The 24,403-nt window shown below is 43.8% G+C and overlaps 1 protein-coding gene across 7 annotated transcripts in view; it reads right to left on the reverse strand.

The window, feature by feature from the left end:
• Positions 1 to 5,975: 5,975 nt before the first annotated feature.
• disp1 (dispatched homolog 1 (Drosophila)) overlaps positions 5,976 to 24,403 on the reverse strand; it is a 116,178-nt gene continuing 97,750 nt past the window's right edge. For all 7 annotated transcript variants that reach the window (XM_086263625.1, XM_086263628.1, XM_086263623.1 and 4 more), the window contains 8 exons: positions 17,823 to 17,852; positions 17,360 to 17,483; positions 15,748 to 15,875; positions 11,841 to 11,935; positions 11,519 to 11,616; positions 9,839 to 11,428; positions 8,318 to 8,581; positions 5,976 to 8,232 (listed from right to left, as the gene is read on the reverse strand). In XM_086263625.1, coding sequence (XP_086119751.1) covers positions 6,439 to 8,232; positions 8,318 to 8,581; positions 9,839 to 11,428; positions 11,519 to 11,616; positions 11,841 to 11,935; positions 15,748 to 15,875; positions 17,360 to 17,483; positions 17,823 to 17,852 — 4,123 coding nt within the window. In that variant the 3' untranslated portion in view covers positions 5,976 to 6,438. The remainder of the gene's footprint in view (positions 8,233 to 8,317; positions 8,582 to 9,838; positions 11,429 to 11,518; positions 11,617 to 11,840; positions 11,936 to 15,747; positions 15,876 to 17,359; positions 17,484 to 17,822; positions 17,853 to 24,403) is intronic.

Genomic DNA, 24,403 nt, shown 5'->3' on the forward strand with positions numbered 1-24,403 from the left:
TCTAGTTTTTATTTTTTATTGATTAATCAAATTAAAATGCTTTTTCACATTTAGTTTTAGTCGATTGTAAGCCTGTCACTTTGTTTCAGCCTCATGGTGGCACTGTGGAAAGCTAGGTAATCCACAAAGGCATTAACTCTTTACTCACTAATTTTTATTTGCTGATAATTGTGTGAGACTTTGACATATCGCAAAAGTCTGAAAAGATTCTACAAGGTGACCATTACAGGGATGTTCAGTACTATTTACAGCCACTTCAGTCCACTGACTCTGTGAATGCTGGGATGGGCATACTTCCCTCAGAAGTGCTGATGTTTTTCCTTTTGTGTGAGGATGACTCGCATAGATGTCAGCAGTGATACTGATTGCAGAGGTCTGGACAGAAATATGTCAGTCAGAGGTGAAATATCATCCTGAGCTAATGAAGATGCTGTGTACTCTCACAGGAAATTCATGGATCCCATGTGAGAAAAGAGCAGTTATGTAATGTAGTAATAAGAAGCCAAACCTGGAGGAGAGGAGGACGGCAGCAAAGAGGAAGAAGCTGGATATAAGAAAGTGTTTTTCAAAGAAACCTGCAAGCCAAGTTCACTCATATAATGCGTCATAATAACGTTACAGGCTATGCTAGGCTTTGGCCCACATCAGTCTAAAACTGTATGTAACTATGAATAACGTGTTTGGGAAACTACCTGCACAGCAGGCAGCACTGTTAGTTCTCTCAGCCTCAGAGCAGCGTTTCTAATTTTGATTGAAGCTGTCAGAGAAAACGGCAGCTTTGAGCAGCCAGGATATTAGTTTACAGAGGCTGTTAGAATTATATGTCTAACATTAAAATGTTGGTGACACAATAATTTCATCCTAACGGCACTGACGTATTCATAGGGTTAATCTTTGAGACAAAATATCACGAGGTCGTCATGATTTTGCAAATATTCCACCTGGTAGTGCAGTTTGCACAAATTGTTTTAAAAATGCATTCAGCCTACAAACATTACTGACGAGTCAAGATCTGCACAAAGTGACAGAAACACTGAAGCAGCTGCACATTTTATTCTTATTGTCATGTTTGTCCTGTTTGTCAGGTGACAGCAGAACCAACACAAAGCTCAGAGAGCAATGCTGACTCAAGATCACAGGTGAAACTGGAGGATGACCTGGTGGTTTGTGACTGTATTTGAAGCACATGTGTGACTGCATGTATGTGGAGTGTCTCACTGTTATTCATCAGGTGACAGAGGCAGCTCTGCCATGTTGTAGCTCAGAGGTGAAGAGGCAAGGTCACAGGTGACTGACTGATGATTTGGTGCTATAGATTAACTAGTATTTATTATCATGACAATTGTCAGGCTGCTTTTAGTCATCCCAGTATCCTCAGTTGAGGCTGAAAGTAGCTTCAGTGCTCTCAGAAAACATGGCTAAGGTAGACAATGACTCAAATGAGATTAAACAATGCTGCTGTATGTCCACCAGGACAGACTGGACAGTATCGATGTAAAACCAATATGCCAGCAGTTTATCTCAGTTAACGAGAGGAGAAGGCATGTGTTTGGCTGCTTCACATAGTGGACATTGAGTTGTTGTGTGAGACACCAGTAGTATTAATGTCTGTTGCTGTAACAGTAGCTCATGCTTAGAATAGAAAATCCCAGCTCACTGATCTGATCGGGGCGATAGTGTGGCTAAAATGTTGCATAACGTTGCTGAGAGATCTTTTACTTTGTGGTAATCTTAGATGGACATAAAGCACCAGGTCATTCAGTGTTCCCTTAGTGCTAATGTATCAGAGATGTTGGTGTAACTGAAGTAATGTTGTTAAGTCCTTGAACTCATATTCGTTTACTGTCATGACTGTATTTCAGGGCTGGACTGGCCATCGGGCATACCGGGCATTTGCCCGGTGGGCCGCTCATGATATTTCGTTTTTATGGGCCAATGAGGTTTTCTTCCTTTTCTTTTTTTAACGGTATAAATGAACAGTGGTGGATTGGCCAGTTGGTCATGATCAACTCTGGGCTGGACCAATTACAGCCGAGGAGGTCAAACTTTAAAGTTAAGGTGAAAAGGAACGCGATTTGTCCCGCACTACTTCAGCTAGAAAGTTGCTAATTCTATCATGAAACTGATCAATGATCAGCTGATCGGCTTTTCTCTCTGCGCCAGAAAGAGGAAACCAGCGGAGGTCACATTAAACAACAGCAGCACGTTTAAGCTTGATCAGCTGTTGTTAGAATTTATTTAATATTAATTTCTAGTATCAGCTGATGTTTGCTGGAGCCACAGCTGTAAAGCTGCTGGTCATGATATCGGTTTGGATATGTGGTGAGAGGGACACGTGAAGATGAAACCAGGAGATGTCCTTATGTAACCAGTGTGATTCTGCGTTGTGTCTCTCCCACAGGGGAATTGTAGAAAAGGGGAGAGGCAAAAGGGGTACTTTGTATTTATAGGGTTGCACCAAAGAAGAAGAAGAAAAGAATGAGGAGGGGCTCTAACTGATAATGAACATAACTACAGGCTTGGAGGTCCTAAAAGTCAGGTATAAAAGGAGCAGTTTGGGGGTTTAGAACACATTTTGTGTAATTATAACAATGTGATTTATGACCCTGTTACATTCACCCCCCCAAGAATTACACAAAATCCTAAAGAGTACACAAAAAAAATAAAATAAAATGTATAAATACACCCACAACAACAGATACAGTGGCCTCAAACATATTCACATCACATATACAATGAATTAGATCAGCAACATAGCTTCCTCCAAGGAGGATAAGAGACCTGAGACCCGCTCGGCGCCTAGCAAGATCCCAGGACACACTATAGACAAAATGAGGTGCCATTTACACCACACAAAACAGGCCATAATATCTATGGGCGTCACCATCAGATAATTATTTTTTAAAAGTGAGACATTTTAAATGAGAATAAGAAAGAAAAGTATTTCTTTGTGCCCCCTCCCCCTGTTAATGCCCTACCTGCCCCCCTGGCAAAACTTTGCTAGAGCCGTCCCTGCACAGTTACCAGCTGTCAGCTACATAAAAAAGGATCCTGGTGTTATTTGTCTCTCAGAAACAGTTCATAACTTCAACTCATTCATGTCACCTAAAAGGTGAACCTGTTTCTCCATCACAGCTCTGATGATTCAGTAAGAACATCTCCTGGTTTCATCTTCATGTTTCCCTCTCACCACATATCCAAACCGACATCATGACCAGCAGCTTTACAGCTGTGGCTCCAGCAAACATCAGCTGATACTAGAAACTAATATTAAATAAATTCTAACAACAGCTGATCAAGCTTAAACGTGCTGCTGTTGTTTAGCGCGACATCCGCTGGTTTCCTCTTTCTGGCACAAAGTGGGCGATAAACAAGAGAGACGATCAGCTGATCATTGATCAGTTTCATGATTGAAGTAGAAACAGGAGAGAGAGGGGGGAGAATGAGAGAAGAAGAGGCAGCTGTGCAGCGTAACGACAGAATAACTCCAGCTTTGTGTCTTTTTCATTGTAGCTGAAGTCCGGGACAAACTGTTCCTTTTCACCTCAACACGAAACGCGTAATATTTTCTCTGAATACCAGACGATTCAGTTTTTTACGGGATGGTTGGCAGCTACTAACTAACCTTATGATTAAAATAAAGTTCACTATCAGTAACATCATACCACTCACCCAGATGTATAGAAACTCCGTCATGCTAGCTAGTACCCAGTACGAGTTATTGTAACTGACTGTAAAACGTCAGCACAACGAAAATAAACTCCACCTAAACTTGGTTTATATCTGACCCAGATACACTGCAGGTCATAACTTCTTACCTGAAGTTCAGTTCACCTGACACTCGCACCAGCGGCTGCCTCGGGGCTCTCCTACTGCCTCCCCTTTCTCTCATCCACCTGCTGGAGGCTCCACCATAGCCACCAACAAACAACTGAGTTATTTTTACACATTGGCCAGCATCTGGCCAATCCACCACCTTTCATTGTTTATACCTGTTAAGAAATAGAGAGATATTTTTAATGTGTATCTGCTCATTAGATTGTTTTATGTACTTTAATCATTTAAAAAAAACAAACCCATCGTCCCATAAAAATGAAAAATCACCATCGGCCAGCTATGCCTGCAGATTACACTTAGAAGATTCTGCCTAGAAGGGGGGATGTAATAAACCCCTCTACACAGCCTTAGCTAATATTTGACCTGCATTTAAACAAACAGAATTACAGGGATGCTCACACAAGCCTGAGGAGCGAGCCTCAGAGGGATGTGGGCTCACTGCAGGGACTGAGCTGTGGAGGAGAGAAACCACAGCCGTGGGGATCAGACACCTGAAGGAACACGAGCTGAGCTGTACGTGCCAAAATAGGATCTTTCCAGCAACACAGAACCATCACACAAAAGCTGTGGGTGGTTTTACTTGTGTAATGCACTTTAGAGCGCTTGTTTGTATGTGCGAGCTTGTTTCAGGGATGAGAGGAAAAAAGAAGCGAAAGCACGGCGGTATTTTTCCTGCCCGCCATGACGCTGCTGAGTGTGGCTGGTGGAGGGACGTGTTTTTGAATTAGGAGGATTTGGACATCAGCGTTTTGATATGAAGCTTTGTCAATGAGCCAAGACTGTGGTGGAAACACCACATGATGAGTTTATCATAATTCCACAGAAGCGCCACTTTTTTAATCACAAGGTGGCGGAAACACGTGTCTGACACTCAAAATAAAGCCTTTTAGGCTCTTTTGAAGAATAACGGCGGTCATAACAAATATTGACTTTCAAGCCCAGTAGAATTGTTCAAACTCTTTTCGCACCATATAGCTGGTTTCAGTAAATCGCTGCACCCATTTGTCATTTTCCTATCAAGACACAAAGACACGAGGGGTGGCTTGAGACTTTTGCACAGTACTGTATATAAAAGTCATGTATGGAAGTTTTTTCTACTATTGCCGAAGTATCATATCAGTGAATTTGCAAAGTGTTTAACTATCCTTCCCCCTTCAGCTTACTCGCCACGATTCATTTATTCTTTGGTAATACAAAAGCTACTGGTTGGCTAATGCGTGTTCTATATTAGATGAGTGAAACCACTGCTGATGGCAGCAGGGCTCCTTTTTGGTGTTTGTGTGCCAAAGTGATCTCTCCTGTAATTACAAGCCCTGAGGTGTAGCCCACCGCCGCCTTCTTCTTCATCGGGTTCAATGATGTCATGTAATGAATTTTCCCAAGATGAAAGATTTCTTTAAAAAAATGAAATAAAAATAAATAAATCTATATTTTTTACCAGTGCATGTTATTCTGAATCTTAGAAAAGCTGTAAGTGGACCCGTGTGAGAAAGCACACACCTACAAGCAATAAAATCAGATGGTTATTCTTGTGTAAATCACGTGTACATGTGCAGTTTAAATCCTGTGACCTCGAGCCGTGTAACAGAGCGCACCGAAGGCGCCAGCAGTCGAGACGATGAAACAGGTGCACACGTCACGACTCCTGATTGTGTGTCTGTCTGTCTCTGTGTGTTAATGTGTCTGTGTGCGTGCGTCTGTCTGTGTGTGTGTCTGTTAATGTGTGTCTCTGTCTGTGTGTGCATCCGTGTGTCTGTTAATGTGTCTGTCTGTGTGTGTTAATGTGTGTCTCTGTGTCTGTCTGTGTGTGCGTCTCTGTGTGTGTGTCTGTTAATGTGTGTCTGTCTGTGTCTTAATGTGTGCGTCTGTCTGTGTGTGTGTCTGTTAATGTGTCTGTCTGTGTTAATGTGTGTCTCTGTCTGTGTGTGTTAATGTGTGTCTCTGTCTGTGTGTGTTAATGTGTGTCTCTGTCTGTGTGTGTTAATGTGTGCGTCTGTCTGTGTGTGTGTCTGTGTGTTAATGTGTGTGTGTCTGTTAATGTCTGTAAATGTGTGTCTCTGTCTGTCTGTGTGTGTGTGTGTGTGTGTGTGTCTGTTAATGTCTGTAAATACACACAACAGCAGGACAATGTTTTTGTTTCTTAAAAACGACACTTTAATCACACAGTACAGCTTTTATCTGAGGCATGTGGCAACAAGAGTACACTGGGAAGTTAACACGGACTCCAGCACATACAAAGAAGTGATAGACATAAAGCAACAGAGGCGGCGCGATTTCATGTCGGTGCGACTGGCTGCTACGTATTTAACACACGACTTAAAAACATTTGTTGGCGACGCCGGTTTGAAAAGTAAAAAAAACGACCATTCGCGTCCCACAGTGATGACGCAGCTTCATCAGTAGTGTTTGTTTCACTGTTAAAAAAACAACAATCACATCTGAAACGCTGGTGAGTACAAAAAGAAAACTGTAAACTGAATACATGTAGTGAGTCCATGCTTCATGAAACACACCGAGGCACTTGGTCAACACATCCCACACCTTGTACGATTGCACAACATTTCTTGGACTTTTGGTTTGTGATACTGACTTCACTTATTGTCAGCATGAGCTTTCAGAAGAGGGATTAGTGGTGCTTATTGCAATAGGAGGCACGCTGGCTTCGCTTTTTGGCACGTCTGACGCTGAATTGCATTTCACTTTCAACGTCCTGTTAAAACAGTTGAGTTTCTTTGGAGAGGCAGAGGCCGCCCGCTCTCTTTTTGAGTTCCGCTTGCATGTCTTAACGATCTCTTCCCGTGTGACGGGAATACTGTCAGGTTTGTCCTGGTTGCCAGGGACTTCACAAACATCCATGTGCATTGCTGTTTCAGTTCTTGTGGTGGGTGTGTGGTTATCACCACGATAACGGCTGGTGTCCGTTGCACATTCATGGCAGCTTTTGTGTAAGGAGCCTGCAGAGGGGGAGGGGCTTTGAGGCTGTGCTGTGGTGCTGATATTTTGGCTACTGTCAGGTAATGACATTTCATGCCTATGAACTACGACTTCTCCAGCAGTCTCAGAATCAGAGCCAGGTCCTGGTCCTGGATCCGGGCCAGCGTCCTGCTTTGGGCTTGTGAATCTCTGGTCTCCTACTGAGGCCGCCTGCAGGGCCGCAGTATGAACACAGTGCTTCCTGAAGTGACAGGTGTGGGGAGCTCCTTGCCTGGGGGTCACCAATCTCCCCTGTGAGCAGTGGTGGAAATGAGTGAGTGGACAGTGGAAGTAGTGCATACAGCACTCCAACTGTGTGTAGACTGGGTCCAGGTTTGTTGGTAAAAGGGTCGCGTTTTGTTTGCTGAGGGGGCTTCCTGAGAGGGGGAAGAGCTGAGAGGTTGGAGGGCAGGAGCGAGAATCCGGCGCACAGGAATGTGGGTTCCACTGCTGAAGCAGATGAGGATCCCCACATGTGCAGTTGGTGTTTTGCGAGTACTGGCACCTGCACGGTGTGCTCAGCGTGGCTATGTGCCCATTCTCAGATCCTCTTTCACCGGCTTCTGTGTTCGAGTAATGAATGTTTGAAAAAGGAGCAGCGTGGTGGTGAGGAGGAATTCTGTTATAAAGCTGAGTGCTGGAATCATGCCCTTCGTGCAGTTTATCCTCAGTTTTTTGACTGGATGCTAAAGGCTCCAGCTCATAATGTTCCACCTCACCGCCCTTGCAGTCCAGCTGGTATTTCGCCAGACCAGAACTCTTCCCCTGGGGCGAGGGGCTGCTGGATGTGGTTTCGGTGAAGGACTGACACTGCAGTTTTTTGGGCAGCGGTATCTGGCCACAGGTGCCCTGGGGCCCCAGGCAGCGGCACATGCACTGAAAAAAGAAGGTGGCAAAGGCCCAGCTGATGCACATGATCAGCATCATGAACATGCCCAGCTGCGTGTAGGCCAGGACAGTTGACGGCATCATCATTGCGCCGGCAACAAAGGTGGTTAGTGCTGCCATTGCAATAGCAGAACCCATCCGACTGAGGGAAAATATCACCTTTCCCTCACGGTCCGGCTCTGGGGCAAGTCGGTAGGCCACGCCGTAGTGGACAGCAAAGTCCACGGACAGTCCGACCGCCACTGAAATTGTCACAGACTCCAAGACATTGAGCTCCCAGCCCAGAAGCACCAGAGAGCCCACTGTGACAAATATGGTCCCTGCAATGGACAGGATGGCATACAGGCTGATGATGAAATTCCAGGTGGTCAGGAGCATGACGCTGAAAGCAACAGCCACTGACAGCGCCATAGCAATCAGAGTCCCATCTGACAGGCTGTCCTGGAGGTCATAAAACTCCAGGTTGCTCACAAACCAGCCATAGCTGAGGCCTGCTGGGGCATAGCGAAGCTCCTCCTCGATCCAGGCATCCACCTAAAACAGAAAGACATTGCTAACATTATAAAATATCTTGTTTCACCAGTGGAGATGTGTCCAGGTGATGCTGGGCTGTGCATACCTCACGGTAGAACTGGTACATCTTCTCATAGGCCAATGTGAAGAGGAAGGTGCTCTGGAACTCTAAAACAATGGCTCTGATGGTGTCGTTGATGTCAAATCGAGGTCCAGGGGTCTTGCTGTCAAGGTGGTAGTTAGTACTTCGATCCAGCTCCATGATGGCTCTTTTGATACACAACTCAAAGACATCCTGTTTGTATGGGAAGATGGACTGACTGCAGCAAGGGTAGACAGAGGCCTCGTCGCAGTCCTGGTTCTCCATCCACTGTTAAAAACAGAAGAGGTAAACCAGAATCGGTCGGGTTGCTTTCTGAAACTTTATGGCTTAATTCATTTATGGCCAATGTCTAAAAGGACTGCAACTGAAAAATGAAAAACTTCCATCCACACGGATGTCTTGAAATAGCCTGTGTAACGAATTCTAAGAGAAGGACTGAAGAATGTGACCTGTATGCTCACTCCTCACCAGCACTCTTCTCTGTGCTCATCATAAACAGTGCTAACAGTTCTCTGTGAAGGTTCTCAGTCATCCAGGTCATCGTAGTCTAAGGAGCTTGGAAAGAAAAACGTCTGGACTTGTTTAAGTTGTTTGAAGACGTTTTGCTTCTCATCCGAGAAGCTTCTTCAGTTCTAAGGGTGAAATGGTGGAGAGTCCCAGATTTAAACCCAGTGGAAGTATCTCCCCAAAGAGGGACAAAGGGACCCCCTGATGATCCTCTACGTTTTGTCCTTTTGTCCCTCTTTGGGGGGGATACTCCCACTAGGTTTAAATCTGGGACTTAAACAAGTCCAGATGCTTTTCTTTCCAAGCTCCTTTTCAAAGTGATCGCTAGCGATACAGCTTTGTTAGCATAGCATAAACACAGTGAAGCTGGAGGATGAACGCTAACTTTTTTCCACTTGATAAAAGTTAACATGAGGGTTCCCGATGGTTAGAGACAAATACAGTCGCATGGCAGGATGCTGTAAACGGACCAAACTTCAGTCAGGAGAACAACTGAGATAATCCATCCACAATATGAGGTTAGTCATTCATATACTGCTGCATTGGCTGTAGTTACACCGTAAGGTTTAAAAACTGAGCTTTGAAATGAACAGTGGTAATAAAAACCGAGCGAGGCCAACAGTGATCACTGACTGTTTTTAGGGGCTCGTTCAGGATACAAAGCATTAAAGCATGTTAAAAACACAACAGCCTTAATAAACGCAGAGTAGTTTGGACCTGGAAGCAGCGTTCACGCGTCATCACTTAAAGACCAGATAACAAGTCATTTTTCTATATAGCAGATAAGCTAATGCTAGCCGACTGTAAGAAAGTTTAATCTGATGAAGTCAATCAGTTCAAGTGAGAATTTAACAAACGGCAGGAGAACACCAACATCAGAAATGTGTTCAACTCTTAGAGTAATCGTTTTGGTTTTGGAGATCAATTGTGGTTTAATAACTTTATTTTTTTATTGATAAAAAGGTTCTTGAGGTTTGAGTTTGCTCCCTATATCACTATTACACATGCAGTACTGACCTGTTTGAACGTCTCGATGAAGCAGCTGGTGAAGTCCTGCTCTTCGGACTGAAAGACGAAGCTCTGGTTTCTCATTTTCTGGCAGAAGTTGAGGATCCAGACCTGAGATGCTGGACTGGCAATGTTGAAACTGCTATCCAGCATCAGCTTTCCTTTGTTTTTGGGGTTCAGGGGATCACCATTATCCACAGGGGTCACCCCCCAGATGATGGTAATGGGCATGTGGAGGTCCTCGCCATGATGGACTCTCTCAAACATGAAAAGCTTTTTGTACTCTGCATCATAGCGCTCAAATGGGTGAGAAGATCTGAAGACCTGAAACTCTGCCAGCTCCAAGGAGGGGAGCTTCATCTTTGGGTTTACACAAACCACATAGGCCCCACCCACGGTCATGGCAAGAAACCAGAAGAGCCAGAGGTAGCGGAGCTTGATGACGATACAGGGCAGCACCTTCTCAAAGAATATCCTCGACACCTCCGAAAATGTGAAGAGGCATTTGTTGGCCTTTTGGCAAAGACCGGCCCAGAACATCTGCGTGCAACAACCTGTCTGCTGGTGCTGAGGCTTAGTGCAGAGGAACATGTTCGGCAGGTAGCGTTCATGTAGCACCACCACGGCGGGCAGCCATGTCACCATTAAAATATAGTTGACCAATATGGCAGTGCCAGCGTAGACTCCAAAGCAGCGAATGGCAGTGATGTTGCTGACATAGTTGGCATAAAAAGCAGCAGCAGTGGTGAAGCTGGTGACAAACATAGAGAGGGCCGCGTGTTGAAGGGTCACGCCGACCGTCTCTGCCAGCTCAGCGTGAGGCTTATCGAACTTAGTGTAGTTCCACACGTCACAAAGCACAAAGGCGTCATCTGCACCGATACCTACCAGGATGATGAGGGCTGTGAGGTTCATGAAGGGGAAGAACTCAAAGTCGAAAACCATTCGGTAGAGAAAGTATGACACAATCAGCGAGCTGATGATGGCTATTATTGTCATGAGTGTGATGAAAACTGACCGCGTGTACACACACATGACCAGCAGGACTATCACTATGGCTATGGCAGGATACACCGTGTCTGTGAGGAGGTAGTCCTGAAAGAGGTCGTGTTTAATGCCAAACTCGATCCCTGTGACCGTGGTGATGCCGTCGGAGGCGTTCCAGTTCTCGAAATTGTCCAGGTAAATGTTCATCATAGACTCGCCTTTCTCCGTGGGGGAAAAGAGCATGCTGTACTTGAGCACAGGCGGAGGATACTCCAGGCTCTTGGGACTCAGGAAGTCTTTGTCTACCAGAAAGTGAAAGATCTGGTAGATGGCGTTGTATTTTGTACACTTGCGGGGCACACTGGCACACTTTAGCTGGTCTTTCCGCCGCAGGGTCATGTCCCAGCAGTCGGGTCCCAGAGTGCCGTTATGATAGTATTTGGCACACGAGCGCAGGATCTTGAGTGTGTGCGATACGTCTCGTTCTGTAATCTTCTGGCAGGATGACCTGTTGTTGAGGACAGCGATGTAGTTACCTAGCGTCCAGCTGGGGCAGCAGGAGTCAGCATTGGTGCGCTGACAAAGATTCCAGTAGTCCCGGTGGGAACGCACCTAAGGACGGAAAGAATGAATAAATAAGCGAAAACAAGCAGAAGTGTAACAGAAAAACATATTCACACGACTTGAATGATGCCAGCATACTCTTGCGTTGTCCAGATTGCACATGGATTTGATGGCCTGAATACTCCACAGGTTCTTCCCTTCAGCTGACGAGAACACCACTCTAGAATAACTGTCACCTGCAGAAAGGATGGCATAGCCAAGTAGGAGAGCAAGTTTCCCCATTTTATAGAAGATAACAAATTATTTGACCATCTGGCAAAGATCCTGTTCACGTCCATCAGCCACAGTAAAAAGCACAACTATCCTGCTCATCCTTATATAAAGCCATAAATCTGTCTGGGAGCTGTGTGGAATGTGGACTAGTATAATTCTTCCTGTTCTCCATTGTCCTGAATCTTACCTGGCACATCACAGAAGAACTCTTTACTGAAGTCCCACTCAGCTTGCCGTTTGTCTCTGTCAAAGTGGTCTTTGGGCCGCCTGGGCTCTTGGTGACTGGAAAACAGTAGAAGGAGAATAAGCAAACATCTGAAGCACTGAACTAAGGTGCTGAACAGGATGTGAATTTTACACAAAATACCTTGATTTCACTGGGAAGTGCTAGACCATTCTGTGTAATCTATAAAGCTTTGCGTGATTCATAGCTCATAGTATTATAAAATCATCAGCCCTTGGTTAAGTTTCCTTCCCCACCCCTTTGAACCAGATATGTGATTGGCTACTCTTCACAAACAGAAGCTTTGCACAGCGGGAGGGCAGCGTTTCTGCACTTTCAGCCAGAGTTGGGCATGAAATCACCTTTGGCATCAGAAAGAATCAAGAGTAGGAAAAAACAGACCCCCCCCCCCAAAACAAACTATCTGACTGTGTTTAGACCAGTCCGAGTTGTATGATCATCCACCACTGTAACAGTATACACTCAGTGGCCACCTTATTTGACACACCTTTGTGACTGGAAATTTGTATTAACAAGCAATCAATCACATGGCTGCAGCTCAGTGCATTAAGGCTTGTAGACTTGGAGAAGATGGTGATCATGGGATGAAACCAGATTTTGCAGAAGGCCATATGCAAATGATTTCATTTTGTTTCTTGAAAGAAACACTTCAAATTTAGCAAAATGCCTAAAAAACAAAAACAAACAAACAAAACAAATGATTCATTCAAGAAATTTCAGTTTCAGATCACAATAACAACATCTAAAGTATCCTGTCCTTCTTATGTTATCCTGAAACACACATTGACATTTTGTTTGAGGCTGCTGTTGTTGTAAAACTAACTGTATTTCATAGAGTTAATTCCTAACATTCCTATTATTGTTTTACATTGTTTTGTTTTTTTTAAATGGCATTTTTATATTGTTAAGTTTCCTCGGCACACTTTGGGCCACTTAGTGAGCAACAGCCAGAAGAAATATAGTATTTCTGAAGCTAAACGTGGCCCCAACCTGATACTAGCTAAATGTAACTAACAAAATGACCAGTGAGTCTATAATAACATAGCTAGCTAACATTACAGTTGAACTATTGGAAATACCATTTCTGTTAAGTTCTGTCAGAGCAGATAGCTCCTTCTGAACAATGAGAGCAAAAATGTGTCATTTGGTACTTAAATGTGTTCAATGACTGACAGAAAATGAGGAAAAGCTCTAAAAATATTTGTAGCACAAATGTGCTGCAAATATAATAATCAGTCAGTACCAAGTTGAAAACGATCCAGAAAGAATTCTTATTCATGACTTCATGAATCAAACAGATGCTGCTGTGTCAGAAAAGGCAGCAGTCATCGCAGCTCCCTACAAGAAATCAGATAAATGACTTTCTGCAGTACAGCGAGGTACTGCTGTCATTATTCTAATAATCATAATGGTAACTCTGACTGAGCAGGGCACCCGGGGGGAGACGTGCAGATCAGTTTTTTAAATGAGCCACATTTTTAGGAGGAAAAGAGGAAGGCAGGGTAATCAGGCGGCTGTCAGAGAGAGAGAGTGACAGACGGAGGGGATGAGCCAGGGGAGCTCGCTGACAGAAGCAGGAGCCACTTTCTGATAAGCACACAATTACATGAAGACAGACACGCGGCGCAAGACAGACAAAGGCGTCCACAGAGGGAGACGGAGAGAACAGACTTTATCTAATCAGCAGAACAGAGCTGTTTTAGAGGCTCTAATCTTAGCTACATGTTTCTACACAGCATCTGCTCATAAAAAATTTAAAATTAAATCTGAATCAAAGACGGTCTACTGATTTTTAATCACGCTAAAGTGACATGCCTGTGAATATGGTGATATGCATCAAATAAGCAAAACTGAGCAACAGTAAAATTTAAGAAAGCAGATATCTGCAGTCTGATGTGTGCACGAAGACCTGAAAGAGAGAGACATGCAAAGACTTGTTCTTGATTAGTGAGCAGACTCTGGCTGACGGGAGGCAGAGGCTGACCTCGTGGATGGACAAACCTCGACTATTCCCTCTCTTCTTTCAGGAGGAGATTCAGACAGGTCTGTCAACAGTATCCTTCAACTCTACCTCTGACCCCCACGCCTTTAACTCTCGCTCCCCTGTGACCTCTCTTCTTGGCTGATAGCGGAAGCCAACGACATGAGTGCCAAACAAAGACACTATATAATGTCTTTGTTCAACCAGTAACAGTTTAATAATGTTCTCTACACTGTCACTTCAGTTTTACAGGCTCAAAAGTAATTAAACGTTTAATAATGTCTAAGAAAATTATGTAAATTTATTTGATTTAAAGATTTTTATTTTGGACCACTTGCTTTAAATGTTTCATATTTATAGTGTCCACCAGGTGGCACTAATTTTTACCACTGAAAGCAACATTTTACACTTTTTACCTTTTCCTGCAAGTTTGCCTAGTTACTCACACAATAAGTGGGTCTCACTATTGATGATTGATATTGGACAATGGTGTGTGTGTGTGTGCGTGTGTTTGTTTTTTCTGGGATTTGATACCCTGTCTATAAATATAGAGCTGTGTATAAAAATCTTTCTACATCGTAATTCTTGTTCCCGTTCAGCATGCTGTCCTGCAGTGGTATATGATGTTAAAAGAAAGAAAGCGCGTGTGTGTTTGTGTGTCTGTGTCTGTGTGTGCGTTTGTGTGTGTGTTTCACTTTCAAGTCTTCTCTCTTAGAAAGCCACACTCTGTGTTTAAACTAAGGCCGTGATAATAAACACTGATAGCTTTTCAGTGCTTCAAAGACACTGAAAACAAAATAGGGCTCTTTGGTTGTGGCTCAGGTAGTTTATGGTGGAGCAGTTACTTTGAAGAGGGCAACACTTTACAGCACACAGGAGGCTCTGGGAATGATCTTTTAGGGGGAACGAGAAACAGAGCGGTCTCCAACTCTGACCCATCTGAAGATGAGAGTGGAGGGGAGATGGATGAAGAAGCAGCAGGATAGACTTTTCCATTTCCATATTCTGGTCTCCCACAAAGACCAGAATATGGTCTGCAATGCTCTGCTATGTTCCAGCAGCCAGAGGTCTGATCCCTTGATCTACACGCTATGGAGGAAATCCTGCAGCTAATTGTGGCCGTGGCAAACGTGACAAAGAGACCCTCAATGGCAAAATGTGGACACAGAAAACTCAGATGTGCAGGGCAGTGCTGCTGCAGTTTACCTGGAGGTGACGTGGACAGAATCCTGCACTGCTGAGGCAAAAAGAAGTAAAAGGTCTGACTGGAAAACTATAACTAATGTCTGAGGAGGAAGCCAGAAAAGCTCGTATGATGCAGCAGGGACCTGCTGTCAAAGTTTACTGAGGTAGGCTGCTGCTCGTCCATGCAGGGCTCGAAAAGTCAAAACCATAATCTTAAAGTGAACACTGAAGTCGATGGGACACAACGATGTGACAATGAGAGTACTAAAGACTCAATGAGAAGACTCGCAGGTGCATTAAACTTGTAGGTGTTCGAAGGAGATTTTACACAGACAAGTGAACAAAAAACTGTTGTGTGTATTTCAGAGTTTGCTGCCCATGTAATCAATCGACAGACTGCACATTTTAGCGTGGACTAAGGGTTACGACAAATATTTAACATGTGAATGTGAGATTTGTCCTCCTGCAGCGACACTTGTGCAACAAATCTTTGTTTTCTTCTGCTAAAGCAAACATCTGCAGATGAACCCACCGATGAGAGGTTTAATGTCAATCGCCTTTCAGACGGCTTGATGAGCAGACAGAGAAACTCTACAGCCTTTGGAAAAAAAAAAGCTGCTAAACCGGCTCTCGCATGTTCCTGCACGGAGCTTCAGAAAGCATCTCAGATGAGTGTAAACTCACATTTTGGCCTGCTCATCTGCATATTTGAATGGATAATTGGCCAGTGTGGCTTTATAGCCTGTGTTCTTCACCATATTGTTCCATGTGACTAGTCGCTGGCCAATGGCTGTTCCCCGTGGCTCGAAGCCCTTGTAGGAAAAAAAGATACCAGAAATAAAACAGCAGAAATTGACATGATTATGCTTGTAGAAATGTATTGTATTAAGGCAAACTGATCATTTTATTATCACACAGTTCTCATCACGCTCAGCCAATACAGGACGTTTAAGCCCGACACACATTTTTAGCGATTTAAAAATCAAATATATTCACTGATATTCCCCCAAAATCAAACCCTCAACTATTTAATCAAAATATGTATGGAAATTTAGAAATTATTAGAAATAACATGAATAACAGTCAAATTCATGTTTGCTTTCTTGGTACTCCTGTTATGTTTGAGTTTAGTTTGCTTTGGCAAACTAAACTCAAACATAACAGGACAACATAGAACCGATCAGCCTGCATGAGTGCGTCTCTATGTACAACATGAGTACCGCATTTTTCAGACCATAAGGCGCACAGGATTATAAGGCGCATTAAGCGAAACAAAACAGTCAGATAAGTCAAACTTTCCTCAACTCATTCTTCTTGCTTCCTCCACTTCCCTACCATTGATTCATTAATGTTGAATTCTCTATCAGCTGCTCTATTCCCATGTTGTTGCAGTATATTAATGACTAACCTTGTATTGTGGATGGATTATCTCAGTTGTTCTCCTGACTGAAGTTTGGTCCGTTTACAGCATCCTGCCATGCGATTGCATTTGTCTCTAACCATCAGGAACCCTCACGTTAACTTTTATCGAGTGGAAAAAAAAGTTGGCGTTCATCCTCCAGCTTCACTGTGTTTATGCTAACATAGCTGTGTTGCTAGAGGTCACGTAGCACATCATTATATACCAGCTAGTCCAACTTCAGTAACCCTACAAACGTCACTGCTGTTTAGTTTCCTGTCTTCAGTTATGTTGGAAGTGGTGGCAGAGCTGTATGTTTGAATGCTTCAGAAATCTCTCAGTCAGAACATGCAATATCGTGTTTAGGTGGAAACTAGCGAGCTAACTTCCTGCTAACTTCTAACTCTGTTAAATGTAATAAATCCTGTTTTCATGGATGCCTGGATGTTAAACTTAATTGTTACACCTGGTAAAGCAGCAACGCTGATCATTTTATTAAAGATGAAAGAATTTAGACAGTTTTTAACTCTCGGTGATGCCGCAGTGATCGTTTGACTTTGGGACCTGAAGCGGACGGAGTTTAGGACCCAGATTACTCCGCAAGGCTCCTGACTACGGCATCCGTAATGCTCCAACAATCCATCAAGCGGTGCGGCTTCGTAGCTTACCAAAGTTATACTGAAGCATTTATGACAGATTTTTGAGCGCCGTGCACCACATAAAATTGGTTTGAGGTCAATAAGCACAACTAGAATTCATACATAAGGGGCACTGTCAATTGCTGAGAAAATTAAAGGATTTTAAGTGTGCCTTATAGTGCGGAAAATACAGTACTACACACTGAAAAGAGGACGGCTACCGTCATCTACAAAGGCGACCAATGAGTAGTGTACTCACGAGCAGTGGGTCAGAGAAATCCGGCAGGTCAGGCACAAGTATGCCCACCAGGGCACAGATCACAATAAGCACCGTGCACACACCCAGCACCACCACTGGCCAATCAGCTATTAGCTCAGCATAGCTGTGAAAAAGACACATAAAAGTTGATGACAAGACGTCCTTTGACAGTTGATTTCAAACAGCATGTGCCTCTGATTACATACAGAGTAGGAGAAACAAGAAAAAGCACTCACTGAGGGAACAAACGGAGAAAACGAAAACATGTCTTGTCTTTAAGAGTTAGATTTTACTGTAGGTTAATGGATAAATGAGGACATCCAAGTTGCTAGTTACTGCAGGATAAGTGAATCAATAAGTCGTGACTCACTACTGAGGAATGATGGCTCCAGTAGAGCTCTGATGGATGGATGACAGAAATAAAGAAAGGAGGAGAAGTTTGAGCGTTTCTGGCAGGTCTTACCTTCTGGGAAATCGAAAAGGCATCGAAGGGCTGAAAACCAAAGAGAGGGAGATAAATCAGGTTTATATTTTGAAGTCAAAGCAACAACCAATCAAAAACATATTGGAGGAGACTTGAGAAAGAGTGGACATCTTTTCTCCATCATGTGCTGCTTATCTTTTTCCAGCAGGAGCGCGCAGCGTGGATATTGGACCGCTGAAGACATTAAAGCTGACATGGCTGTCAAAACCACTTTGTGCTGAACGTCTCATAATTCTCTGCTCCTTTTTCAAACTTTGTTCTGATTTGACAGACAAGCTTACAGGGATTTTCTTTCTAATATACACGAGCCACACGCCGAAATCTAACGACTCGAGCGAGGTACCAGCATCTAAACTGCAGGCCGACGCCGACCTGAGAACTTGTGCTGGGCTCAAAATGATCCTGAATTTCTGGCTGATCCTGACACAAACGGATGTCAGCGTGAAGCTAAATAAAGCCTCAAATGTTCCTGATAACTGCTAAACAGCATTTTTTAAATTTCATTGAAGCCAAGTGAAGCCTAGTGTGCCATGTGCTCGATAAATCAGCACTCCAACACACACCAGGCCCTCGCCGATAATCCGGAAGTCTCGGATTACAACTTGCACTTCCACACAAAGACATGTTATCACATTGTGAAATCAGGCTTCCTGTTGGTGGCTGACCCAAACACGCCCACAGACACATACTTCAGCTGCTCGGGATCTATCTGGAATTCTCGTCAGCTCCTTTTGGGAGCAGTGGGGGGAGCGTCCGGTATGCCGGAGAAGCAACAAACGCGCTGGGTGGAAGGGAAGAGGAAGTGGCAGAATCAGATACGACCACCTGATCACAGTGGGGCTACAGGAGATTAATGATCAAGGCTAAAGGGGTTCACGGGAGACAGACACATGTCTGTGTGGAGAAAACACACGGAACAGCCAGAGTTGGAGATTTTAGCTTCCCAAAAAACCTAAACTGAAGCTTCGCAGTTAAAAAAGATGCAGGGTTGGGTTTTTTTTTTTTTTTTGGGATGAACATACACAGCTGAGTGAATAAAAACGGGCAAACAGAACAAAGTCTGAACACTCAATAAATAAATGAATCACATGACATAAACAAGTAAACTGATACAGGTAAACGTCACGTTATCAGAGCTGGTTTCAGCTGATATTTACCATGGCTGACACTTGCAGATGTCGATATTCAATAAGAAGAAGAAACCGATATTACCCAAAGACACTAGGGGTGCAACGATACTCGTATCGATATTGAACCGTTCGATACAGTGCTTTCGGTTCGGTACGCATATGTATCGAACAATACAAAATTTTTAATTTATTTGATCAACTTTCCTTCTGACGATGCTGTCTGTGTTGAGCGCTCAGTGAATCTGCGCTCGACTACTCCGCCTAGGCTGCACTGTCGAGCGCAGATCCACTGAGCCCAGCGCAAGCTAGCGAGACAGAAGTTAAGCTCATTGCAACATGGCAAATTGAACCTCCCCCACCCTCATTCAGATCTGGCGTTTGGAACTATTTTGGTTTTCATGTGACGTATGACCCTGAAGGTAAGCGCGTCATGGACTAAAGTAAAACAGTATGTTGGATGTGCCACGCAATGCTCAATTACATGGTGGGAGCTAGTGTGTTAGCGCAGTTAGCTCGTTAACGTGTTGGCCGTCCAGCCCCATGCACGGGGAGATCCGCGGTAGCTCGTTAACGGAGATTTGCCGTGTTGTGGCGTTAACGTCATTTCAGATTAACGCTGACAGCACTAGTGGGAACTCAACGAATATGACTGCACATTTACTCCGACATCATCCTAGTGCAAAGACAAGTGGAAGCAGACAAAACAACAAGCAGCATGCTACAAACTTTACCAGAGTCATTTAGACAGCCGTTAGCACATGATCCTCCTTATGGGGACCTGATATGTTTAATATGCTGCTGAGAGTATAGCCCAGAAGAAGCGTATAGTAGAGCTTTTATTTTGAAAGAGCCATTTCTCTGTAATAAACTCTTTTCCAAAGATGAGAGATTTCTCCATCAGATGGTTATTTTTTTATTACTTTATTGTTTCAGCAACATTCAATTTAAAAACTGTACTTTTGAGTTAAAATATATATTTAGAATTTTAATAAATGACAAATTAAAAAAGCATGAACATTTTTTTGTATCGAAAAAATATCGAACTGTGACACCAAAGTATCGAACCGAACCGTGAATTTTGTGTATCGTTGCACCCCTAAAAGACATGAAAATCAGTCGTTTTAAAAGAGTCCTTATTGGAGGCCAGAGGGACTGGATTACCCATTCTGCCAGAAAAGTCTCTGGAAAGATCAATGCACGGCTTTAACCTGAAGCTTAAAGGATTGTAAATACATTTTTAGTGCATCATAGATTCACATCTTTACTGGAAGTTAAGTGGCCCTACTTTACTTCTCTAATGGTACAAAGAAACAGGAAGTGAGTTCTGAGGTAACCTTCTTGTGCAGCTAATCAAGTTGACAACACTCTGATTTTAGCGACATGGCCCCATGATCCAAGCAGGGTGTCTGTCCCCCCATCAAAGTCAGATAAGTCATAATGGGAACCACAAATGAACTCGCGGGACAGGTGAGGAATTTTACTCCACAGGGTTGTAAGGAGGTTGTAAATCCCCTTTAAAGCCCCACTGGGCCTTTTTATATGGCAGCCAAATGTCAAGTGGCACAAGCTGAGAGCACAGTTTGCCAACACAGGTATGCACAGACACAAACAGGCCATCACTCACGCTCGTCTGGGGAAAGAAATGTTACAATGCAGTGTTGTGCTCCAATGCTCCGGGCTCCCTGCAAACAGCACCACACAGAGCCCACGGCATCGAGCCGGCCTCTACACTCCTCAAATCCCAAACGGATCGAGCACGGATGAGTTGGAAGAGGTCCAATCCAGCAAGGCCTCACCGGATCTACTGCCTGTGTCACAATAGTGTTAACCAGGAAAAGTCCACTCACAGATGGACCTGAGTGTTTTCATAGCATTAAGCCATTTGAAGCAATGGCTTTAAATTAGCTCCTTTTAATTGATCAAATTAAAATGTGTTTTCCTCCCTTTGCTCTTCGCTCTCGTATATTAGAGACTTTTTCCCCTTCAGCTTTCAAAGTGACCTCTAACCCGGTTTAAACCAGCAGTACCTAATGAAAGACACGTTTCCCCAGCCCTTCTTTGAACACGCAGCCGAGGGAAAACTCTGTATTGCTAATGTAATTCATTTCACTGGGCGCCGTCTCTTGGCTTTCCATGTATGGACTTGAACTGGAGACCCCAGGACACAGATATGGCCCAAGATGGAGTAGTCGAGCTATCGGAAACACTTGGAGCAGATTCATAAAAGCGCTGTCAGGCTGTCTGTTTGTCTACTTAATGGACTATTTTGAATTTTGGCCTGCAACGCTCCAATCTGAATTCATTTCAGCCAATTGGAAAGCTGCACAGCATACTTGGATGCTTTTAAAGAAGACAAGAGATGATGGATTCTTGATCTATGCAGTTCACAGCAATAATTTATGCCATTGTTATAAAACTGAAACTGGCAAGCTGGGGTCAACATGATCTCAAGAACTGCAATCTGTAAAATGAACAAAAACCACCTAAATCCTTGACCTGCCACATCAGGCTTCCTCCACGACTCTCTGGTCCCTCCTGACCATGCCGCCTTCCCTTTCTTCCTTTGCTTGCTGCCTGCTCTCTTATTTTCCTTTTCCCTCTCCTCCGCCCGTGTAACCTTTCACTGTTATTCTATTTACCAGAGGGAGAGTGTTTCTGGATCACTGGGCTAATTAATAAGGTAAACACAGACGGCCCGCCGCTCACTCAGCACGGCGCTGACAGAGAAGCAGCTGGGGACCGAGGGACGGCTTTCTACACACCACGGCTCTGGCTCATCCCAGACGGAAGCAGACAATCGCGCGAGGAGGAGCATGGCGAAATCTTTTGGGGTTCGTCCAAAACGGAGATCTTGGAGCGCACTGTAACAGATGTGAGGCGATTGCTGGTTTTAAGCTCTAAGGGCCACGTTGTGCACTGCTGTTGTTGACATTTGTGCTCAAACTCGCTGCACTTCACAACTGGACAGGAACTAGCAAAATAATAAGTAAAGGGGTTAAGAGTTCAGAGGCAGAGGACGGAGTTAACTGTCAACAGACGGGTAGCTAAATATTTCACAAACATGGCCTTTAAGTCGGCGCAGGAACAATTAGTGTCAGCCATCAGGCTGCTGGGCCCGCCCTGCCCTGATTAGTGCCTCGCTGGAACGCTGCACTCAATTAGAGGCTCGATCTAGCCGTGAAATAGGCCCCGGCTACCAGTGCTCCTACTCAAATGACATCATGAGACTAGCTGGGCAGAAAAATACCACACTGTGCCCGATAACTCAGCCTAAAGAAGAATACTGTGTCAAGCCTTGGATTGCATTAACACAACTGTAAACAGATACGAGGCTCAGAGGGCGTAAGGAATGGAAACTTTGTGACAGATAAATAATTGTAATGAGTGGAAATCAGTGCTTTAAGTCAGCCTGTATTTATATGCAAACACTAAAGTTCAGCTTTTAGAAAGCTCGGAAATGAGCGCGTGTGGAAATTAGCCCAGCAGTGTTGCAGTAAACAGATAATAAAATCCAAGACTGTAAACACTTGTAAAGCCATTACTCACATACATCAGAGAAATACCAAACAAGAGCAGCCAACTGTGTGCTATAAAGTGGACACATTGCTTTTACGTCTGCAAAGACAGACCGATAAGAAAGCAAGGAGAGAAAAAAAGGCATCAGTTAGCATCAGTGGTAACAAAGTGATTCATTGGGCATCATGTTTCTAACAGGCCTCCAATAAACACAGAAACAGGCCTGGGCTGTTTAAACTAAGTTTAGACTGAGGTCAGTCGGGGACACCTCGTCTCATCATCGCATGGTGGAAACGCAACCAGGCATGATGGGAGGAAAAAGTGCAGCAACCACAGGACAAGTGCCGTTATGGACTCACTTGGATGTAACAATAATAATAATAATAATGTATACTTTATTGATCCCCGTGGGGAAATTGCTCTCTGCATCTAACCCATTCACTGAGTGAAGCAGTAATAAGAGTGTCAGTAAAAAAAATAAATAAATAAAAAAAATAAAAAAAAGATGGAAGAAACATCCTTCAACCATGTCGAAGGGTTTTATCCACCAGAGGGCGCTCTATGATACCTGTGGCCCGTTGGCAGCACACGTCTGGAAGCATTGCTGTGGATTTGGCACATCCACAACAGCCAGCTGAGCATAACAGAGTTAGACAAAGCATCAACGAGTAGGTAAATATGCAAACAAATGTTTTGGAAAATCTGTTTATGATTTGAGTCACTGAAACAATAACAGAGCAAAAAAGATGTATGAGCCAATGAGGGTGGGCGATACAGCCTAAAGACCACACTGCGATATTCCAAGAAATTTGAAATAATATTTGTGATGATACAGTTGAAAATATAACAATTTATTGATGCGTTTGGTTTGCAGGCAGCAGGATTTTGCGGCACATTTTCCATTCTTCATTTTCCAGGCAATCATTTCAACACTGACACATCAGACTGTAATTCACTCTTTCCCCAACGCAGTGTGTATTCCTGCACGGAATAAAATAGTCCCAGTAAGAGGTTTTGCGTATAAGCCAACTAATAATCACACTGGGAATTTGAGCAAAAATTATTTAGTCAAGTAAATAAATGAAAAAAAAAGCATTTTAATCCTAACTGATTGATCCTTTTGTGTCAGGGAACCGTTCAAATGTTCTTGACATAAAGTTGTTTTAGCACAGAGGCTCTGAATATTTATCCAGAGAAAAACCTGATGTGACACATAACAGGTGGCGTGGCTAACACGCTGAAATCGCTTGATGGAACCAGTTTGCACTGTCATTTTAAAAAGCCAAATATGCAGTATTCACTCGGTATTCAAAATATGAACAGACTGGGCGCTGCTGTAGTTCACCTGGTTGAGCAGGTGAGCTTTTTACCAACAGCTACTGCAGGTGCCTGGGCTGCAGCAGCATAACGGTGTTAGCGGTGAGTAGATGCCAGTGGTCATGGTGGAGTAGTTAGTGCCAGACATTTCTGAAAGCTGCACTTTAAAAACACCTACATAACTTTTCATGTTTTTTTTCAGTGGTTTCTGGTCGTGTGGGTAATGGGTTTAACTGTTGCCCTCTTACTGATTCTGATCCTGAGGACTTGAAGCAGACGTCCGTGTTCACATCTGCATGTGTGGATGCAGGATGACTGCTTCCACTGGTGAGCGTGGCCTTTTCTGGCTGCACCTGCCATTCCCTTGCATTCCTGGAGGTGAAATACTGGCGCACAAAAATTCCAAGCATACATGTGGGATTTAAGCACCGTGGCTGTAGTTAAGCTGTCAGTCAGTGCGACGTCTTTACTGTGGCTGCTCCTCGCCTCATTCTTATCACTTTAACCTCACACCCGGAGATGCACGCAGGCCTGTCTGTTGCACAGAGCTTCATATCCTACATCATTACTGTCATTCGTATTCTTTCTAATAAAAAG

The sequence above is a fragment of the Aulonocara sp. 'chitande type north' Nkhata Bay genome, linkage group LG15 (assembly GCF_057382095.1).
Source record: "Aulonocara sp. 'chitande type north' Nkhata Bay isolate Kocher_YH1m ecotype deep benthic linkage group LG15, A_spYH_male_GT1.1, whole genome shotgun sequence".
NCBI lineage: Eukaryota > Metazoa > Chordata > Actinopteri > Cichliformes > Cichlidae > Aulonocara > Aulonocara sp. 'chitande type north' Nkhata Bay.